The sequence below is a fragment of the Calidris pugnax genome, unplaced genomic scaffold (assembly GCF_001431845.1).
Source record: "Calidris pugnax isolate Ruff unplaced genomic scaffold, ASM143184v1 scaffold133, whole genome shotgun sequence".
In the NCBI taxonomy this organism is placed as follows: Eukaryota; Metazoa; Chordata; class Aves; order Charadriiformes; family Scolopacidae; genus Calidris; species Calidris pugnax.
The window spans coordinates 9,135,758-9,149,302 of record NW_015090977.1 but is presented as its reverse complement, the minus strand read 5'-3'; the positions used below and the strand labels follow the sequence as shown (position 1 = coordinate 9,149,302).

The 13,545-nt window shown below is 63.2% G+C and overlaps 1 protein-coding gene across 15 annotated transcripts in view; it reads left to right on the top strand.

Annotated features, from left to right (window-relative positions):
• The window catches only part of ELN (elastin), a 25,265-nt gene that overhangs the window by 10,762 nt on the left and 958 nt on the right, over nt 1-13,545 (top strand). For 6 of the 15 annotated variants that reach the window (XM_014953383.1, XM_014953380.1, XM_014953375.1 and 3 more), the window contains 25 exons: nt 736-807; nt 1,044-1,070; nt 1,279-1,350; nt 4,284-4,325; nt 4,817-4,882; nt 5,179-5,223; nt 5,361-5,444; nt 5,536-5,595; nt 6,540-6,644; nt 6,737-6,787; nt 8,441-8,602; nt 8,682-8,741; nt 8,891-9,112; nt 9,224-9,277; nt 9,865-10,008; nt 10,224-10,277; nt 10,506-10,649; nt 10,834-10,881; nt 11,295-11,339; nt 11,699-11,758; nt 12,196-12,237; nt 12,349-12,375; nt 12,672-12,713; nt 12,933-12,962; nt 13,090-13,140. In XM_014953383.1, coding sequence (XP_014808869.1) covers nt 736-807; nt 1,044-1,070; nt 1,279-1,350; nt 4,284-4,325; nt 4,817-4,882; nt 5,179-5,223; nt 5,361-5,444; nt 5,536-5,595; nt 6,540-6,644; nt 6,737-6,787; nt 8,441-8,602; nt 8,682-8,741; nt 8,891-9,112; nt 9,224-9,277; nt 9,865-10,008; nt 10,224-10,277; nt 10,506-10,649; nt 10,834-10,881; nt 11,295-11,339; nt 11,699-11,758; nt 12,196-12,237; nt 12,349-12,375; nt 12,672-12,713; nt 12,933-12,962; nt 13,090-13,140 — 1,809 coding nt within the window. The remainder of the gene's footprint in view (nt 1-735; nt 808-1,043; nt 1,071-1,278; nt 1,351-4,283; nt 4,326-4,816; nt 4,883-5,178; nt 5,224-5,360; nt 5,445-5,535; nt 5,596-6,539; nt 6,645-6,736; nt 6,788-8,440; nt 8,603-8,681; nt 8,742-8,890; nt 9,113-9,223; nt 9,278-9,864; nt 10,009-10,223; nt 10,278-10,505; nt 10,650-10,833; nt 10,882-11,294; nt 11,340-11,698; nt 11,759-12,195; nt 12,238-12,348; nt 12,376-12,671; nt 12,714-12,932; nt 12,963-13,089; nt 13,141-13,545) is intronic. The other 9 variants (XM_014953371.1, XM_014953373.1, XM_014953370.1 and 6 more) reach the window with 9 other exon arrangements.

The following is a 13,545-nucleotide window of genomic DNA, read 5'->3' as shown; positions in this document are numbered from 1 at the left end:
GGGGTGGGGAGAGGAATTCCTCACTGCAAAGTAATTTGGGGGAGGAAAACTTGTGAAAACAAGATGTTTCGACATTGTCAGCAGGAGAAGTGTGTGTTGCTGGTCAGGAATGTCTTTTCCATGTCTGAAAACGCGTGAGTTATAATGAAAGACATTCATTTTTCCCTTTTCTTAAAAGGGAAAAAAAACCCAAAAAACAACAAAAACAAAACCAAGAAACAAACCACAAAAAACCCCAACTCCAACCCCAAAACCCCAGCCCAAAAGACTGCAAGGCAAAAGTGCTGCCTGTTGCTCTGGGGGGTTTGGGGGTCAGTGAGCAGGATCCCCCCCCTCCCACTCCCCAAAGAGCCCCAGTTTGCATCAATCCACTGGGTATCACTGGGGCATGGCTGTGCCATGGCGTGGGCTATGCTTTGCTGTCACCAGCAGGACCCACTCGTGGGTGTCACGTAGCCTGCAGGCACCCCGAGATCCTGTGTGGACAGCCCACCCCCCTCACCCCAAAGCACAGGGAACCCCAGGGCTGGGGCAAAGCCTTCCCTGGCCGCTCTGCCCCAGGGGGTTGTGAGGAATCTGGCACGGGGGGTCTCAGCGAGCCCCCGGGGAACAACGGTACCCCATCCCAGGGTACAAGGGTTCATGCAGAGCCAGAGCTGGGTGCAGGGGTCTCGGGTACCAGTGATGCCACGATGTCCCACTGGGCTCACCCAGCCCCTCTGGTCTCTGCCCCAGGTGTCCGCTTCCCAGGCGTAGGGGTACTGCCCGGGGTACCCACTGGTGCTGGAGTCAAGCCGAAAGGTCCAGGTAGGTCCCCTCGATCTCCTGGGGAACACCAGGGTGGAGGGTGGGCCCAGGGCTGGCCCCAGCTCTGCCCCCATCCCCATCCTGCTGGGGCTGACTTTCAGCCCATCCCTTGGGGTCACAGCCCCACAGGGTATGTGGGCAAGTGAAGCCGACCTCCGGCCGAGCCCATCCAGACTAGTTTGGGGCCCGAGGACCAGCCCCGAAGCTCATGTGGTTGCCTTTGTGTTTCTGTCTAGGAGCAGGAGCCTTCGCAGGAATCCCCGGTGAGTGTTCCGTCTCTCTCGCCCATCCTTCTCTTCCTTCCCAAGCCTGTTCCTCACAGCCACGGCCTCCCCACGCCAGAAGATGCCTCAGGGCTTCCCAAGCCACCCGCTCTCCTCTCTCGGGGTGCCCTGGGGCGCTCCCCTCTCGCAAGGACCGGTGGCAGCCTGGGCACGGGCTCCAGGTGAGAGTCTGCTGTTGGCTTTGCAGGACTGGGAGGTTTTGGAGGTCAGCAGCCCGGTGTCCCTCTGGGGTATCCCATCAAAGCTCCTAAGCTCCCAGGTAAGCCGCCACAGCCAGCGGGGCTGGGGGTGAAGGACCCCCAGCAGTGCCAGGAGAAGGACCCGCCGTTCCCCAGGGCCGAGCCGTGGTCCCCCCGGGTCCCCTGGACCTGGCAGTGCTGGTGCTGGCCCTGGGACAGGAGGACAGAGCGAGGGGCACTGGGCAGGTGAGTCCAGCAGCAGCCCTGCCTATTGCAGCCCCGTGGGCAACGGCCTGGATGCTGCTGCTGGTCTTGCTCCCAGCCCGTGAGGACGATGCTGTGCCACTCTCCAGCTGTCGAAAGGTAGGAAAGAGCATGTTCTGGGGACATGCTTAGGGCCAGGCCACCCCAGGCTGTCCCTGCCGGCTCCTAGTGATTCTGTGAGGCACAGCCCTTGCAGTGACCATCTGCTTTCTGTGGCTCCTGGGTTGTGCTGGGCATCGCTGGGCATTCGCCGGGCATTCGCCTGAGGCCAAATATCACAGCTCAAGGAGCTCTACCCAAGGCCACCAACAGCAGGCAGGAGGTGGGGATGGAGCTCTGGGCAGGTGTCCCTCCCCACTGCCCACCCAGATGAGGCTCAGCCCCAGCCCAGGGAAGCCTGGGGGTGCCCGACACCCCTTTCCCAGGCTCAGATGCTCCAGGGACCTCCATCTGCCTGTCCCCAGCTGGCTGTGCCCACACAGGGACAGTGGCAAGACGGGCAGTGCCAGTCAGCCAGGACAGGGTGCTACCCTCCAAGGGCCATGCTGCCAGCTTGCTGGTCCCAAGAGCATCCCTGAGGAGGAGGAGGGCAGCCAGGTCCGGCTGGGGACCTCCATCCCTGGGGTGCTGGGGACCGAGTAGACCCACAGCCATTTTCCCACTCGCCAAAACAAACTGCTGCAGGCGGGAGGGTCTTGGCGGGGGGAGCCCCACTCCTGGGGAGCAGATCCCACCCCGGCACGGGCGCCAGCCCCGGCAGCTCTGCCGGCTTCCCCCCGCCGGGGCCCGTCGCCGCAAACGGCAGCAGAAATACTTGGCCCGCTCCAGCTTCCTCCCGCGGAGGCAGAGTTATGCTCGTTAGGGCGACTCGGCCCCGCCGCCATCGGATACCGTCTGGCCTCCTGGCCGCAGCCCGGCCCCAGGCCGCCTTTCATGGGGTGCCCGCTGCGGCGAGTGCCTGGCTCCATCCCGCCCCAGCCCCGCCAGTGGCCCGCAGCCCCGACGGGGCGCCGCTGCCGGCTGACCCACTTTATGGGGAGCCTTCATGAAAGAAATCAGGGGAGGGCACCCGTCCCCTTTGGCCAGGGAGCCCGGTCGGTGCATCACACCTCTTGTGGGGACCAGCAGGACAGTGGTGGTGTCCCCAGCTGTGGTTCCGGGTGCTGGGTGCTACCTGGCACCCCAGTCCTTCTTGGGGAGCTGGGTTATGCCAGTTTGTCACCTCTGAGGGCTTGGGGCTGGCAGCGTGGGGACACACTGGGCTGGCTGTCAAAGCTCTCACTTTGATGCTGCAGATGGGCCCGGGGACTGCCACACATCCCTGTGTCCCCTGGACTGTGTCCCAGCTGCAGTAGGTCCAGGTCGAGAGGGGACAAGGGGACAGCAGCGAAAATAACATTTTCAGTGGAAAGTCTCCTTTTTGGATGATTTTCTCCAAATTATTTTCTCCACAGAGCTCCTGCTCTGTGCTGTCCCCACTCAGGAGGTGGCCCCAGGGCCATCCTGCTCAATGGAGGCTCAGACTGAAGCTGTGGCTGAAATCAGGGTCCCACCTGATGCTGTAGGGATGGGGGCTGCTCCCCACTGCCCAGCCATGCTGGGGTGGCATTGGTCAGGCTTTCCATGCCAGCCAGGATGCCCATGGGTCCTGAGCCCCACCAGTGGTGCTGATGGCATCCCTGTGCTGGCCAGGATGGGTACACACAGCCTTAGGGTGGGGGCTGCACCCAGCAAAACCCTCAGAGACCCAAAGGCTCAGGCTCTTCAACCTTGGAATCACCTCCATGTGTGTCACCCAGTGCCAGGCCCTTCCATGAGCAAGGCGGTGATGGGTGCCCCAGGATGGGCATGGATGGGTCCCCAAGGTAGGGGATACCCAGTGCAGATCATGGGTGTCACAGCCTGGAAAGCCTGTCTTCCAGCAATGCTGTGCTGGTGTGGGACACCATGGGACAGCCTGGCAGGGTGGAGAGAAATCTGGTCCCCACATGGTGTCAAAGAGACGCTTTGCCATGAGCAATCCCATCCTGGTCACAGGCAGCCTGCATCCCCGCCCTGCCCGTGTGTGTGAGACACCCTCCACCCTACGTACTGCGCAAGGTGTCCCCGTTGGGATGTGGCAGCCCATCGCCCCTCCTCAGGCCACCACCAGCCCTGACAGGAGCTCAGTGCTGCCAGCTCCCAAGCGCACGGTCCCCGCCGAGTCACGGGCATCCCCGCGCCATCCCGAGTGGTGGGACCCTGCTCTTTGGCAAGGAGACGTTTCCCCGGCTGTGATGTTCCCGCTCGTAATCCCTCCCTGTCCCTTCGCGCCGACCTCCTAATGAGGTCACGTTTCAGTGGAGGCTCCCAAGCCCTGATTCCAATTAAAGCCTTTTCATTTGGAGCTGGCCGTGGCGCAGCCAGCTGGGTACAGCTCTTGCCGCGGGGCTCCCGGGGGACCCCCCGCCGAAGTGGGGTCACGGGGAGGCTCCTGCAAAACCGGCTTCAGGCACCACAGCCCTCGGCACAGGGATGAGAGTGAGTGGCTCTTTTTAGAGCTGCTGCTTCCAAGGTGATGGGGAAGAGCATCTCCTGGCACGGCTCTGCCGAGGGGGGTTAGTAGCCCGGAGGATTTAGTATCCTGATGGAAGGAGCCCCGAGGGATGGTGCCACACAGCCGGCTGGCAGAGAGGGGCTACACCGCGGGGCAGAGGGGGCACGGCCACCGGCAGCCAGGTGCTAACCCGCCACCTTCTCTCCTCTCCAGGTGGCTATGGATTGCCCTACAGCACTGGTAAGCTGCCCTACGGTGAGTGCTTGTAGCCCTTGCTCCGCGGTCGTAGCTCCTCCCAGCTCTGCCGACTGCCGCCGTGGCCTCGTGGCCACCAACCCCTGGGGTGGTGTGAGGGGCATCCTGCTCCTGGGGCGAGGTGGTCCCTCAGGGGACCTGTGCCTTGCCCTGCTGTGAAGCCTGTGGACCCGGCTGGCAGCAACCCGCCTCTCCTGGCATCTGGCAGCGCGGGGCCGGGAGGTGTTAATCCGCAGGCACGTGGTGGCTCCGGCAGCGGCCGGCTGGCTGCCTCTCTGCTAGGACACCTCCTGAGCCACCGCCAGCTCCGGGCAGCGAGGCTTGAACTGGCATCTCAACCCAGGGGGGTGCTGGCTCCAGCATCCCCCCCTACATCCCTCGACACCGGTTGGGGGACGATCCTTTGGGCCGAGGGAGCTGCTCCATCTGCCTCATCCTCCTTCCCAGGGACAGTGCCTGACCTGGCTTTGCCTTTCTGTTTGTGGTTGCAGGCTTCGGGCCCGGCGGGATCGGAGCCGGCATCGGGGCAGGAAAGGCAGGGTACCCCACCGGGACAGGTACGCTCCTTCCCAGGCAGCCCCAGGGTGGGCGACTGGCATGGGCATGGAGGGGGGACCGGGCATCCCTATCACTTTGCTGCTCCTTGGATGGGATGTTGGGCACTGCCAGGCTGTCTGGTGGCCCCAGGGTGTCAGTGGCACCCCAGGGAGAGCCCAGAGGGGTGCATCACCTCCCAAAGGAGAGCGGGGGTGGATGCTGATAGGAGGGGCCAGTCCCCAGGGTCCCTGCGGGATGGGAGAAATGAGGTGGGAATGGTCTCCAGACCTCAGCGGCTGTCCGTGTCCTTCCCCAGGAGTCGGAGCGCAGGCGGCAGCGGCAAAAGCAGCAGCAAAATATGGTGAGTCACCCTCCACGGGCACATCCATCACCCATCTCCCCAGTGGGGCAGCTGCTCCCTCCCTCCCAGGCTGGCAGGGGGGATGCTGGTGTGTCCCTGCCCCCCGGAGCTGACAGTCCCCTTCTCCTCTGCGGCAGGAGCTGGTGTCCTGCCCGGGGCTGGTGCCATCCCAGGGGTCGGGGGAGTGGTGCCCGGTGTCGGCGTTGTCCCAGGAGTCGGAGGTAAGGCGATGGCGGGGCTCAGCCCTGGGGCTCGGGGAGGATCACACCCCCCCCATCCCGCATCCCTGACTCTCTCCCGTTATCCTGGCAGTCGGAGGGCCGGCAGCAGCGGCGGCAGCGGCGAAGGCAGCGGCGAAGGCAGGAGCTTTCGGTGAGTTCCCTGCTGTCTCAGACAGATCTGGCACCTGCAGGGCCGGACTCGCTCCTGGGGCATGGAAGAGCTGTGCATTGGGGCTGGGGCTGTGTGGCTTCATCCCCACACCCTTCCTGCCACACCACCCCCTGCCCCAGCTCCTGGGGTGCTCTCCCAGCCCCAGACCCCTGCCTCGGCTCCGGTGGCTGCTTGCTGGAGCTTGGGGTGCAGTGAAGCCACTCTGCTGAGCCATTGGCTTTGGCAGGTGGAAGGCAGCAAGGTGAGAAACCTCCTCCAGGGCTGCAGAGGGGCTTTACCCGCTTGGGGACAGCTTCCAGCAGCTTGGTGGGACAACTGGGCTTAGGCGTAGCAAAGCCTGGTTTACAAAAAGCAGCTTTTTTGGCAGGGGCTGGCTGGCCACCTCGCAACGCAGCAGCCCGACCCAGCGCAGTATGTCCCCATCACACATGGTTTCTCCATAAAAGATGTGGTTTTGCAGTGCCGAGCTCCGGCAGCGTCTCTGGGGAGATGGTGTCTGTAACGAGCCACCATTCGTTAGCGAAGGGATGCGCTTGGTGATGCAGATCTTGTGTTCGCTGCTCCCCTCGTTGGCTGTTTTGTGGTAGAAAAGTGAGCAGCAGACAACCACTCATTGGAGCATCCAGAGGAAATGCGTCAGCCCTGGGAGCAGCTGGGATTTACAACCATTGCCTCGGGGGACCTCGAAGGTCCCCAAGCTCCTGGGTGGCTGGGTGGGCTTCAGATCCTTGGGTTGGGTGTAGGGAACTGGGAATCCCAATCCTGGGTGCATCCTGAGGCCCCTGAGCAGCTGGTCTGGGAGCTGTGGAGAGCTCACCTCAAAGCCAGGAGCCTCCTGTGGCACCAGGAGAGACCGTGTCAGTGTCACCACCAGTAGCAGGGGGTGTTTTTGGGGGGGATCTGACTGCTCTGCTTCCCTCCAGCTCCAGGAGCGGTGCCCGGGGTTGGCGGTGTCCCAGGCCTCGTGCCCGGCGTTGGTGGTGTCCCCGGCTTGGTGCCCGGTGTCGGCGGTGTCCCCGGGGTAGCAGGTGACTGTTCCCAGGAGCCCTGTCCCCACCACCCGGCTCTGTGGGGAGCACAGGAGCTGGTGGCTGAGGGTCCCTCTCTCCCTTGTCCCCAGGAGTCGGGGCGCCGGCAGCAGCAAAGGCAGCAGCAAAGGCAGCTAAATACGGTACGTGCTGCACGGTGCAAGGATCTCCCCAGCAGTTCCCCAGGGACCCCTGCTGACCCTCTCCTCCCGTGGCACTTGGGGTGTCCCCCAGGCAGGCGGGTGTCCCCTGGGGATCACTCCTGATGGCTCGTTACCAAGGAGCATCCCAGGTTGGGATGTGCCCAGCTCAGCTCCCAGCTACTGCGTCCAGGCTCGGCTTCATCCCCAGGGCAGGACCTTCTCCCTCTCTGGGGTTTCTGCAGGCCGCTCCCTGGAGGTGAACGGATGAGACTGAACTCATGTCTTGCCTAAATTCTTGGGTTTTGTACCAAATCTGTTTTTCCAGCCGCAGACCTGACCCAGGGTCTGTTGCCTGAAGGTTCAGCCTCACTGCCCAGGTGGGACCCTTGCCCGGGGTCACAACCTTCCAAAAAACTGCTGGGATCCAGAAGGTGCATCACGACTTGGTCTAGCAAGGCCCAGATGTCTAGAGGCATAACGAGCCCCAAGAGAGCTCCAGCAGGGAGGAGCCCAGAGGAGATGAGGGACATGGCCAAGAAGCAGGGAAGCAGGGAGCCCAAGCACAGAGAGGAGGCAGAAGTGGCCCCGAGCCCCACGCAGGGCTGGGGGATCCATGTACTGCTCCAAAAGGCAGTGCCAGAGGTTACATGGCCAGGTCCCAGGACTTTCTCCTGCAACACCACTGCAGGGTGCTGCTCCATGGCAGCTTTCCTTTGAGGGATGAAACTTTGCTGGCCATTTATTCCATTCCTTTTCCACATCAAATAGATGTAGATGTAGATGTAGTAGACAAAAATCCCACCATGTGCCCAGGGAAGGATGGGTTTTAGGGATAAATTTGGCAGTAACAAGTTAACAGATGTGTGCTTTGTGCTGGGTGCCAGGCACCTACCGAGCAGGGGACTATGAGGACAACCCCTCTGGCACACAGCCCTTCCAGACATGACCTCACGCTTGTCCCTGTGGCATTAAGGAGTGTCAGCGGGTCAAGGCTGTCACTGCCCTGGGCAGCCTCCCAGTCTGGCCAGTGCCCAGGGCACCCAGCCCTTCCAGGCAGCTACTGGGGACCACCAGCCACTTCACCTCTGTGGCCTGTCTGGCTGCAAGGCTTGATGCTCCCGTGATGAGGACCATCTGGAGTGCTCCGTGATGATGAGGATCGTCATGGTCCCCTGTGCTGGTGACTTCCAGCCTCTCTTTTACAAGAGCAGATTTACCATCCTAGCTGGGGCCTCTTGGGAGACACGGGGCCCGCACCTCTGTGCATCTCTCCTGGGACAAGGCGGTGGGGTGCTCTCTCCTCACTGTAGCATGACAATGAGAGCAGACAAGGTCCAACCTTTCAGCTGTTGCTGCAACGAGATCTAACTTCTCCTGGCTTTAAGCTGGAGAAGAGCAGATTTAGATTGGATATTAGGAACAAGTTCTTCACTGTGAGGGTGGTGGAGCACTGGAACAGGTTGCCCAGGGAGGTGGTTGAGGCCCCTTCCCTGGAGATATTCACAGTGAGGCTCAATGAGGCCATGGGCAACCTGGTCTAGTTGGGGGTGTCCCTGCTGACTGCGGGGGGGTGAGACTAGATGGCCTTTGGAGGTCCCTTCTGGCCTGGACCATTCTATGACTCTATGATTCAGCCCTTCTCGTTGCCTGCAGGAGCTGGCGTTCCTGGCATTGCTGGCGTTCCCGGTGTTCCTGGTGTTCCTGGCGTTCCTGGCGTTCCTGGCGTCCCTGGTGTCCCTGGTGTTCCTGGTGTCCCTGGCGTGCCCGGTGTGCCCGGTGTGGCTGGGGTTCCTGGTGTGGTGCCCGGTGTCGGAGGTGAGCAGATGGGCTGGTGAGACGATGGGGTGGTGCTGGCCTCGCTGGTCCCCTGACTCTGTCCCCTCTGTCCCCACAGTGGGTGTCCCAGACGCCGCGGCGGCCGCGGCAAAGGCTGCAGCGAAAGCAGCAGCATTCGGTGAGTCACCATCGTCCTTTGCCAGGGAGGGAGGCTTGCAAATGGGCAGGGTGGGGGGCAGCCCTGGGCACTGTGGATGGTGGGGAGGTCAGCGGGACCCCTGCCTATGGAGCCTGCCTGCTCGGCCACCTCCCTGAACCCCTCTGCAGGAGCAGGACGTGTGCCCGGCGTCGGCGTGCCTGGTGTCGGCGTGCCCGGAGTCGGCGTGCCCGGAGTCGGTGTGCCCGGAGTTGGTGTGCCCGGTGTTGGTGTGCCTGGAGTTGGTGTGCCCGGAGTCGGCGTGCCCGGAGTTGGTGTGCCCGGTGTTGGTGTGCCTGGAGTCGGCGTGCCTGGAGTCGGCGTGCCCGGTCTGGTGCCCGGCGGTGTACCAGGTGAGATGGTGTCTAAGGGATGGTTGGGATGAGGCCAGTGGTGCCGGCTGAGGGGTGCCGGTGTGGCCACCGCGGCCCATCGCTGCCCCTCACACACCCCCTCTCCCCCAGGAGCTCCAGCGGCCGCCGCTGCTGCCAAAGCAGCCGCCAAAGCAGCCAAGTACGGTAAGATGGATCTCTCCAGGGTTATCCTACATGTTCTGTCTCCTGCCATCTCCCCACTCCAGGCTCCTCTCCTTATCAAGGCTGAGACTCGGCACTGGACAGGGCCCCTGTGGGTCAGGGTGAGGGTTGAGCTCTCTGCTGGGCTGTACATGGGATGAGGTCTTGGCTGTGTCAGGGTGTGCTCTCCAGGTTCTGCATGGAGAACTCACCTCATCCATCTATCCACCCTCCTTTCTACTCACCCATCCAAACAATCAGCCAGCCACCTCAGTATCCATCTGTCCATTCACCTGTCCCTCCATCTGATCCTCCATCCATTCATCTGTCTCACCATCTACCTGTCTCACCTTCCATCCATCCACCCTGCCATCCATCCCTCCCTCCCTCCATTCCACATCCATCCAGCCACTCATCCATCCCAGCATCCATCCATCCCACCATTTATCCGTCCATCCATCCATCCATCCATCCATCCATCCATCCATCCATCCATCTGCCCACCCCAGCCTGCCATGCCTTTTCAGCCAGCTCTTTCCACGACCTCTCTTCCTGAGCTGAAGCTCTAATCCTTCCCTCTCTCCTTGCAGGAGTAGGTGGCCTGGCTCCTGGTGTAGGTGGTCTAGCTCCTGGTGTGGGTGGCCTTGCTCCTGGCGTAGGTGGCTTGGCTCCTGGAGTGGGTGCCCTGGCTCCTGGAGTGGGTGCCCTGGCCCCTGGTGTTGGAGGTGTCCCAGGTGAGGAGGAGAAAGGCGGGTGGGGGTGGCACCCTGGCTGGTGCAGTGGAAGGTTGGGGGCAGGGGTCAGGAGTGAGGAGGACCTTGGTGGTCTCCATCAACTCATGGCCATCCCTTGAGGGATGCAGAGGAGGTGGGATAGATGGGGTCTGCCCAGCATTGCTGGAGAGGACTCCCCCAGGGACACTGACCCCACTCTTGCTGTCTCTACCCAGGGGTTGGAGCTCCAGCCGCAGCAGCAAAAGCAGCAGCGAAGGCAGCCAAATTTGGTGAGTTGGCTGGAGAAGGCCCTTGCTCGTGGGTGAGCCCACAGCAGACAGCCCTGCCCACCCAGTGGGCACTTGGGGTATCCCCAGCAGTCCTGGCGTGGCACTGACTGGTCCAGGGGGAGCTGGGGGCTTTGGGGGTGGGCACCCCACGCCAGGCACATCATCACCTGGGTGTACGGGCATCCCACAGGGATCACCCCCTTGCTGCCTCACCCCATCTCTCCACAGGTGCTGGGGTCGGAGTGCCAGGCGCGGTGCCCGGCGCGGTGCCCGGCGTTGCGGGAGTGCCAGGAGTGACACCCGGTGTCGGCGTGGTGCCCGGGGTGGTGCCGGGCGTGGGGGTACCCGGTACTGGCATCCTTCCTGGAGCAGGTATGTGCTTCGTCACAGCCTGGCTGGGGACCCGCTGGGGGACAGCAGTGGCCAGGGATGCTACAAGACACCGAGCCACGTGGAGGGGTGGCAGAGGAGGGTGCAGGCTGGATGAGGGACGGTGGCACGCGGGGGGGATGCAGGGGTGACCATCCTAACTGCCGTGTCCTTGTTCACTTTGCAGGCATCCCCCAAGTAGGGGTGCAACCTGGTGCTAAACCTCCCAAATTTGGTACGTATCTCTGGCACCCTGCCTCAGGTCCACCTTGGACCGTCACTGGGCACCCTCTTCATGTGGCCATCGGGGTGCTAGCCTGGCTTCGTGTCCTCTCTGTGCCCCCTGGTGCCCCAGCAGAGGGTGGCTCTGGCGTGGGAGGTGATGTGCTGTCACCCATGGGTGCAAAGTGCCACCCATACCCCCTCCACTGGACTCGCTGAGCACATTTTTCTCCTGCTCTGCATTGCCTGTACCAATGCATCATGCAGGGTCCCCTCTGGGTCTTCTTGCTCTGGATGCTGAGATGGGTGCTGGAGACACCCAGGATGGGTGTCAGGGCCACCCCTGTGGGTCAAGCACTGACTGGGGGTGCCCTGAGCTGGGGGTGCTGGGCTGTGGAGGGACATTTTTTAATGGTCTCTCTCCAGCAGGTGTTCCCGGGGTTGGAGTCCCAGGGGTTGGTGGTATCCCAGGTAGGTGCTGGCCGGAGCTGAGCCCAGGCAGCAGGATGTGTGGGCAGAGGGATGCTCCTCTAGAGTGATACGGGTGGAGGGATGCTCCCCCACAGGGATGCGGGCAGAGGGATGCTCCCCCAGAGGGATGCGGGCAGAGGGATGCAAGTAGATGGATGCAGGCAGAGGGTTGAGGGCACAGGGATGCTCTCCCAAAGGGATGCAGGCAGAGGGATGGGGGCAGAGGGGTGCTCCCCCAGGGCATGGGGAGAGTGGGGCTGCCTGAGGAAGGACAGGCACACGTGGGGCTGGGAAGGAGTGGATCAGATGCTGCCCCACTGCCCATCCCCACTGGTGCTCACCTGGGGTCCTCGTCATAGGTGGCCTTGGAGTTGGTGGCCTTGGAGTCGGTGGCCTTGGAGTTGGTGGGCTCGGTGCTGGTGAGTGATGCTGGCCCGTGGTATCGGGGGACCCCAGGGCTGGGTGTGGGGAGCGGAGTGGCAGCAGCATGCTAGCAGAGTGCCGAAAAGGACAGGGGATATATGGGATGCAGGGTCACTTTTGTCCCCTCCTGGTCCCATGGCATGGTCCCACCCTACACTGTCACCGTGCCCTGTGCCCCATCCTGTGTCTCCCACCTGCCCTGCTCCCGGGAAGGAATGGCATCACCAAGCAGGTACCCAGGGCCATGGCACCACCAGGGGAGATGCAGGTGCCCATGCCATGAGGGCAGGGGAGGGTACTGTACCATGTCCCCAACATGTGGAGATGCAGGTCCCTGCCTGGGGACCTTCTGGGCTCATAGCAGGGACTGGCGGAAGCCGGGGGGACAGTGAGCCCTGGCAGGGGCTGCACTGATACCCCCCGTCTGATGCAGGACTCTTATATCCAGGAGCTGCTGGGAAACCTCCCAAGCCAGGTAAGGAACAGGGGCTGCTCTGGCCGGTGGGGCTGGAGGGGTGACCCCTATCCCTGTCCCCATCCCTGGTCCCACACTCCCCACCCTCACCAGGACTCTCCCATCCCGCAGGTTTTGGTGTTGGGGGGCTGCAGCCAGGTGAGTGCCGCCGTTTGGGGCTGGGGTGGGAGCGTGTCCCCTGCCACACCATGCTTGTCACCGCTTGCTGTCCCCACCCTGCTACCGTCCCCCACGGGGCACTCCACTGCCCAGGAGAGCACCCCGAAGCCACGCGGGTGCTGTGGCGGGGACAGGGGCTTTTGCAGCAGCTCCTGTCCCTGCAGTGAGCCAGGGTGTCCCCAGCAGGGGTGTTCCCAGCCGGGGCAGCCCCAGGCAGGCAGGGTTGGGGTGGCACTGCTGTCACAGGCTGTCACTCGCTGTCACTTTTTCCCCAGGGGCTGGAGTTCCCGGTTTTGGCGTGTCACCCATATTTCCAGGTACCGTCCCCAGCCCAGTGCCTCCGCATGTACCCGGGGAACATCTCGGTGCCTGGCTGGCTCACGGGGACATGCACAGCCCACGGAGCACGGGGACACGGCCACGGCGTGGGGAGGGATCCAGGGGACCGGTCTGAGCCGGGGGGTGCTGGGCTGGGGGGTGGGGGGCACAGCAACATGGGTGCCCACTGGGTGCTGAGGGCTTCGCTCTCCTTTCAGGTGGGGTCGCCGGGCAGCTGGGATTCGCTGGTGAGTGTCCATCCCCCCAGGGGGGCATTTTTGGGGTGTTGGGGGGGGATATCCATATCCCCCCTGCACCCAGTGGCCAAGTGGAGTGGGGGTCCCACTCACCCCGCTCTGCCTCCCCTCCCTGCAGGGAAGCCCCCCAAGACCTTCGGAGGAGCCCTCGGTGCCCTGGGCTTCAGAGGTGAGCGCTGCCGGATGAGCCTCCCCCGGCTCCTGCACCCCCCCTGCCCTTCTCCCCCCTGGGGGTTTGGGGGTGCAGGGGGGGGCTCATCCTCTGCATCCCCCCCCCCCCCCGGGCGGGGGGGGGGGGGGAGGGGGGGGACACAGCCCCACCTGTGGCCGAGCCAGGACCCCACATCGCCCGCAGCCTCCCCTGCCCCCCTGTCAACTGTTTCATTAAGAAAATGGGTATCAGGTGGGAGAAATAAATAAATAAATAAATAAATAAACAAACGGGAAGGAAAGTGAGGGTGGGAGCTTGTCGAGGAAGGAGGCGGACAAAGGGCGGTGGGGGCGAAGCCTTGCCCTCAGGTGTGGGGGTCTCCGGGGAGGAGGGGACGAGGGGCGGTAGGGCCGTGGGATCGCG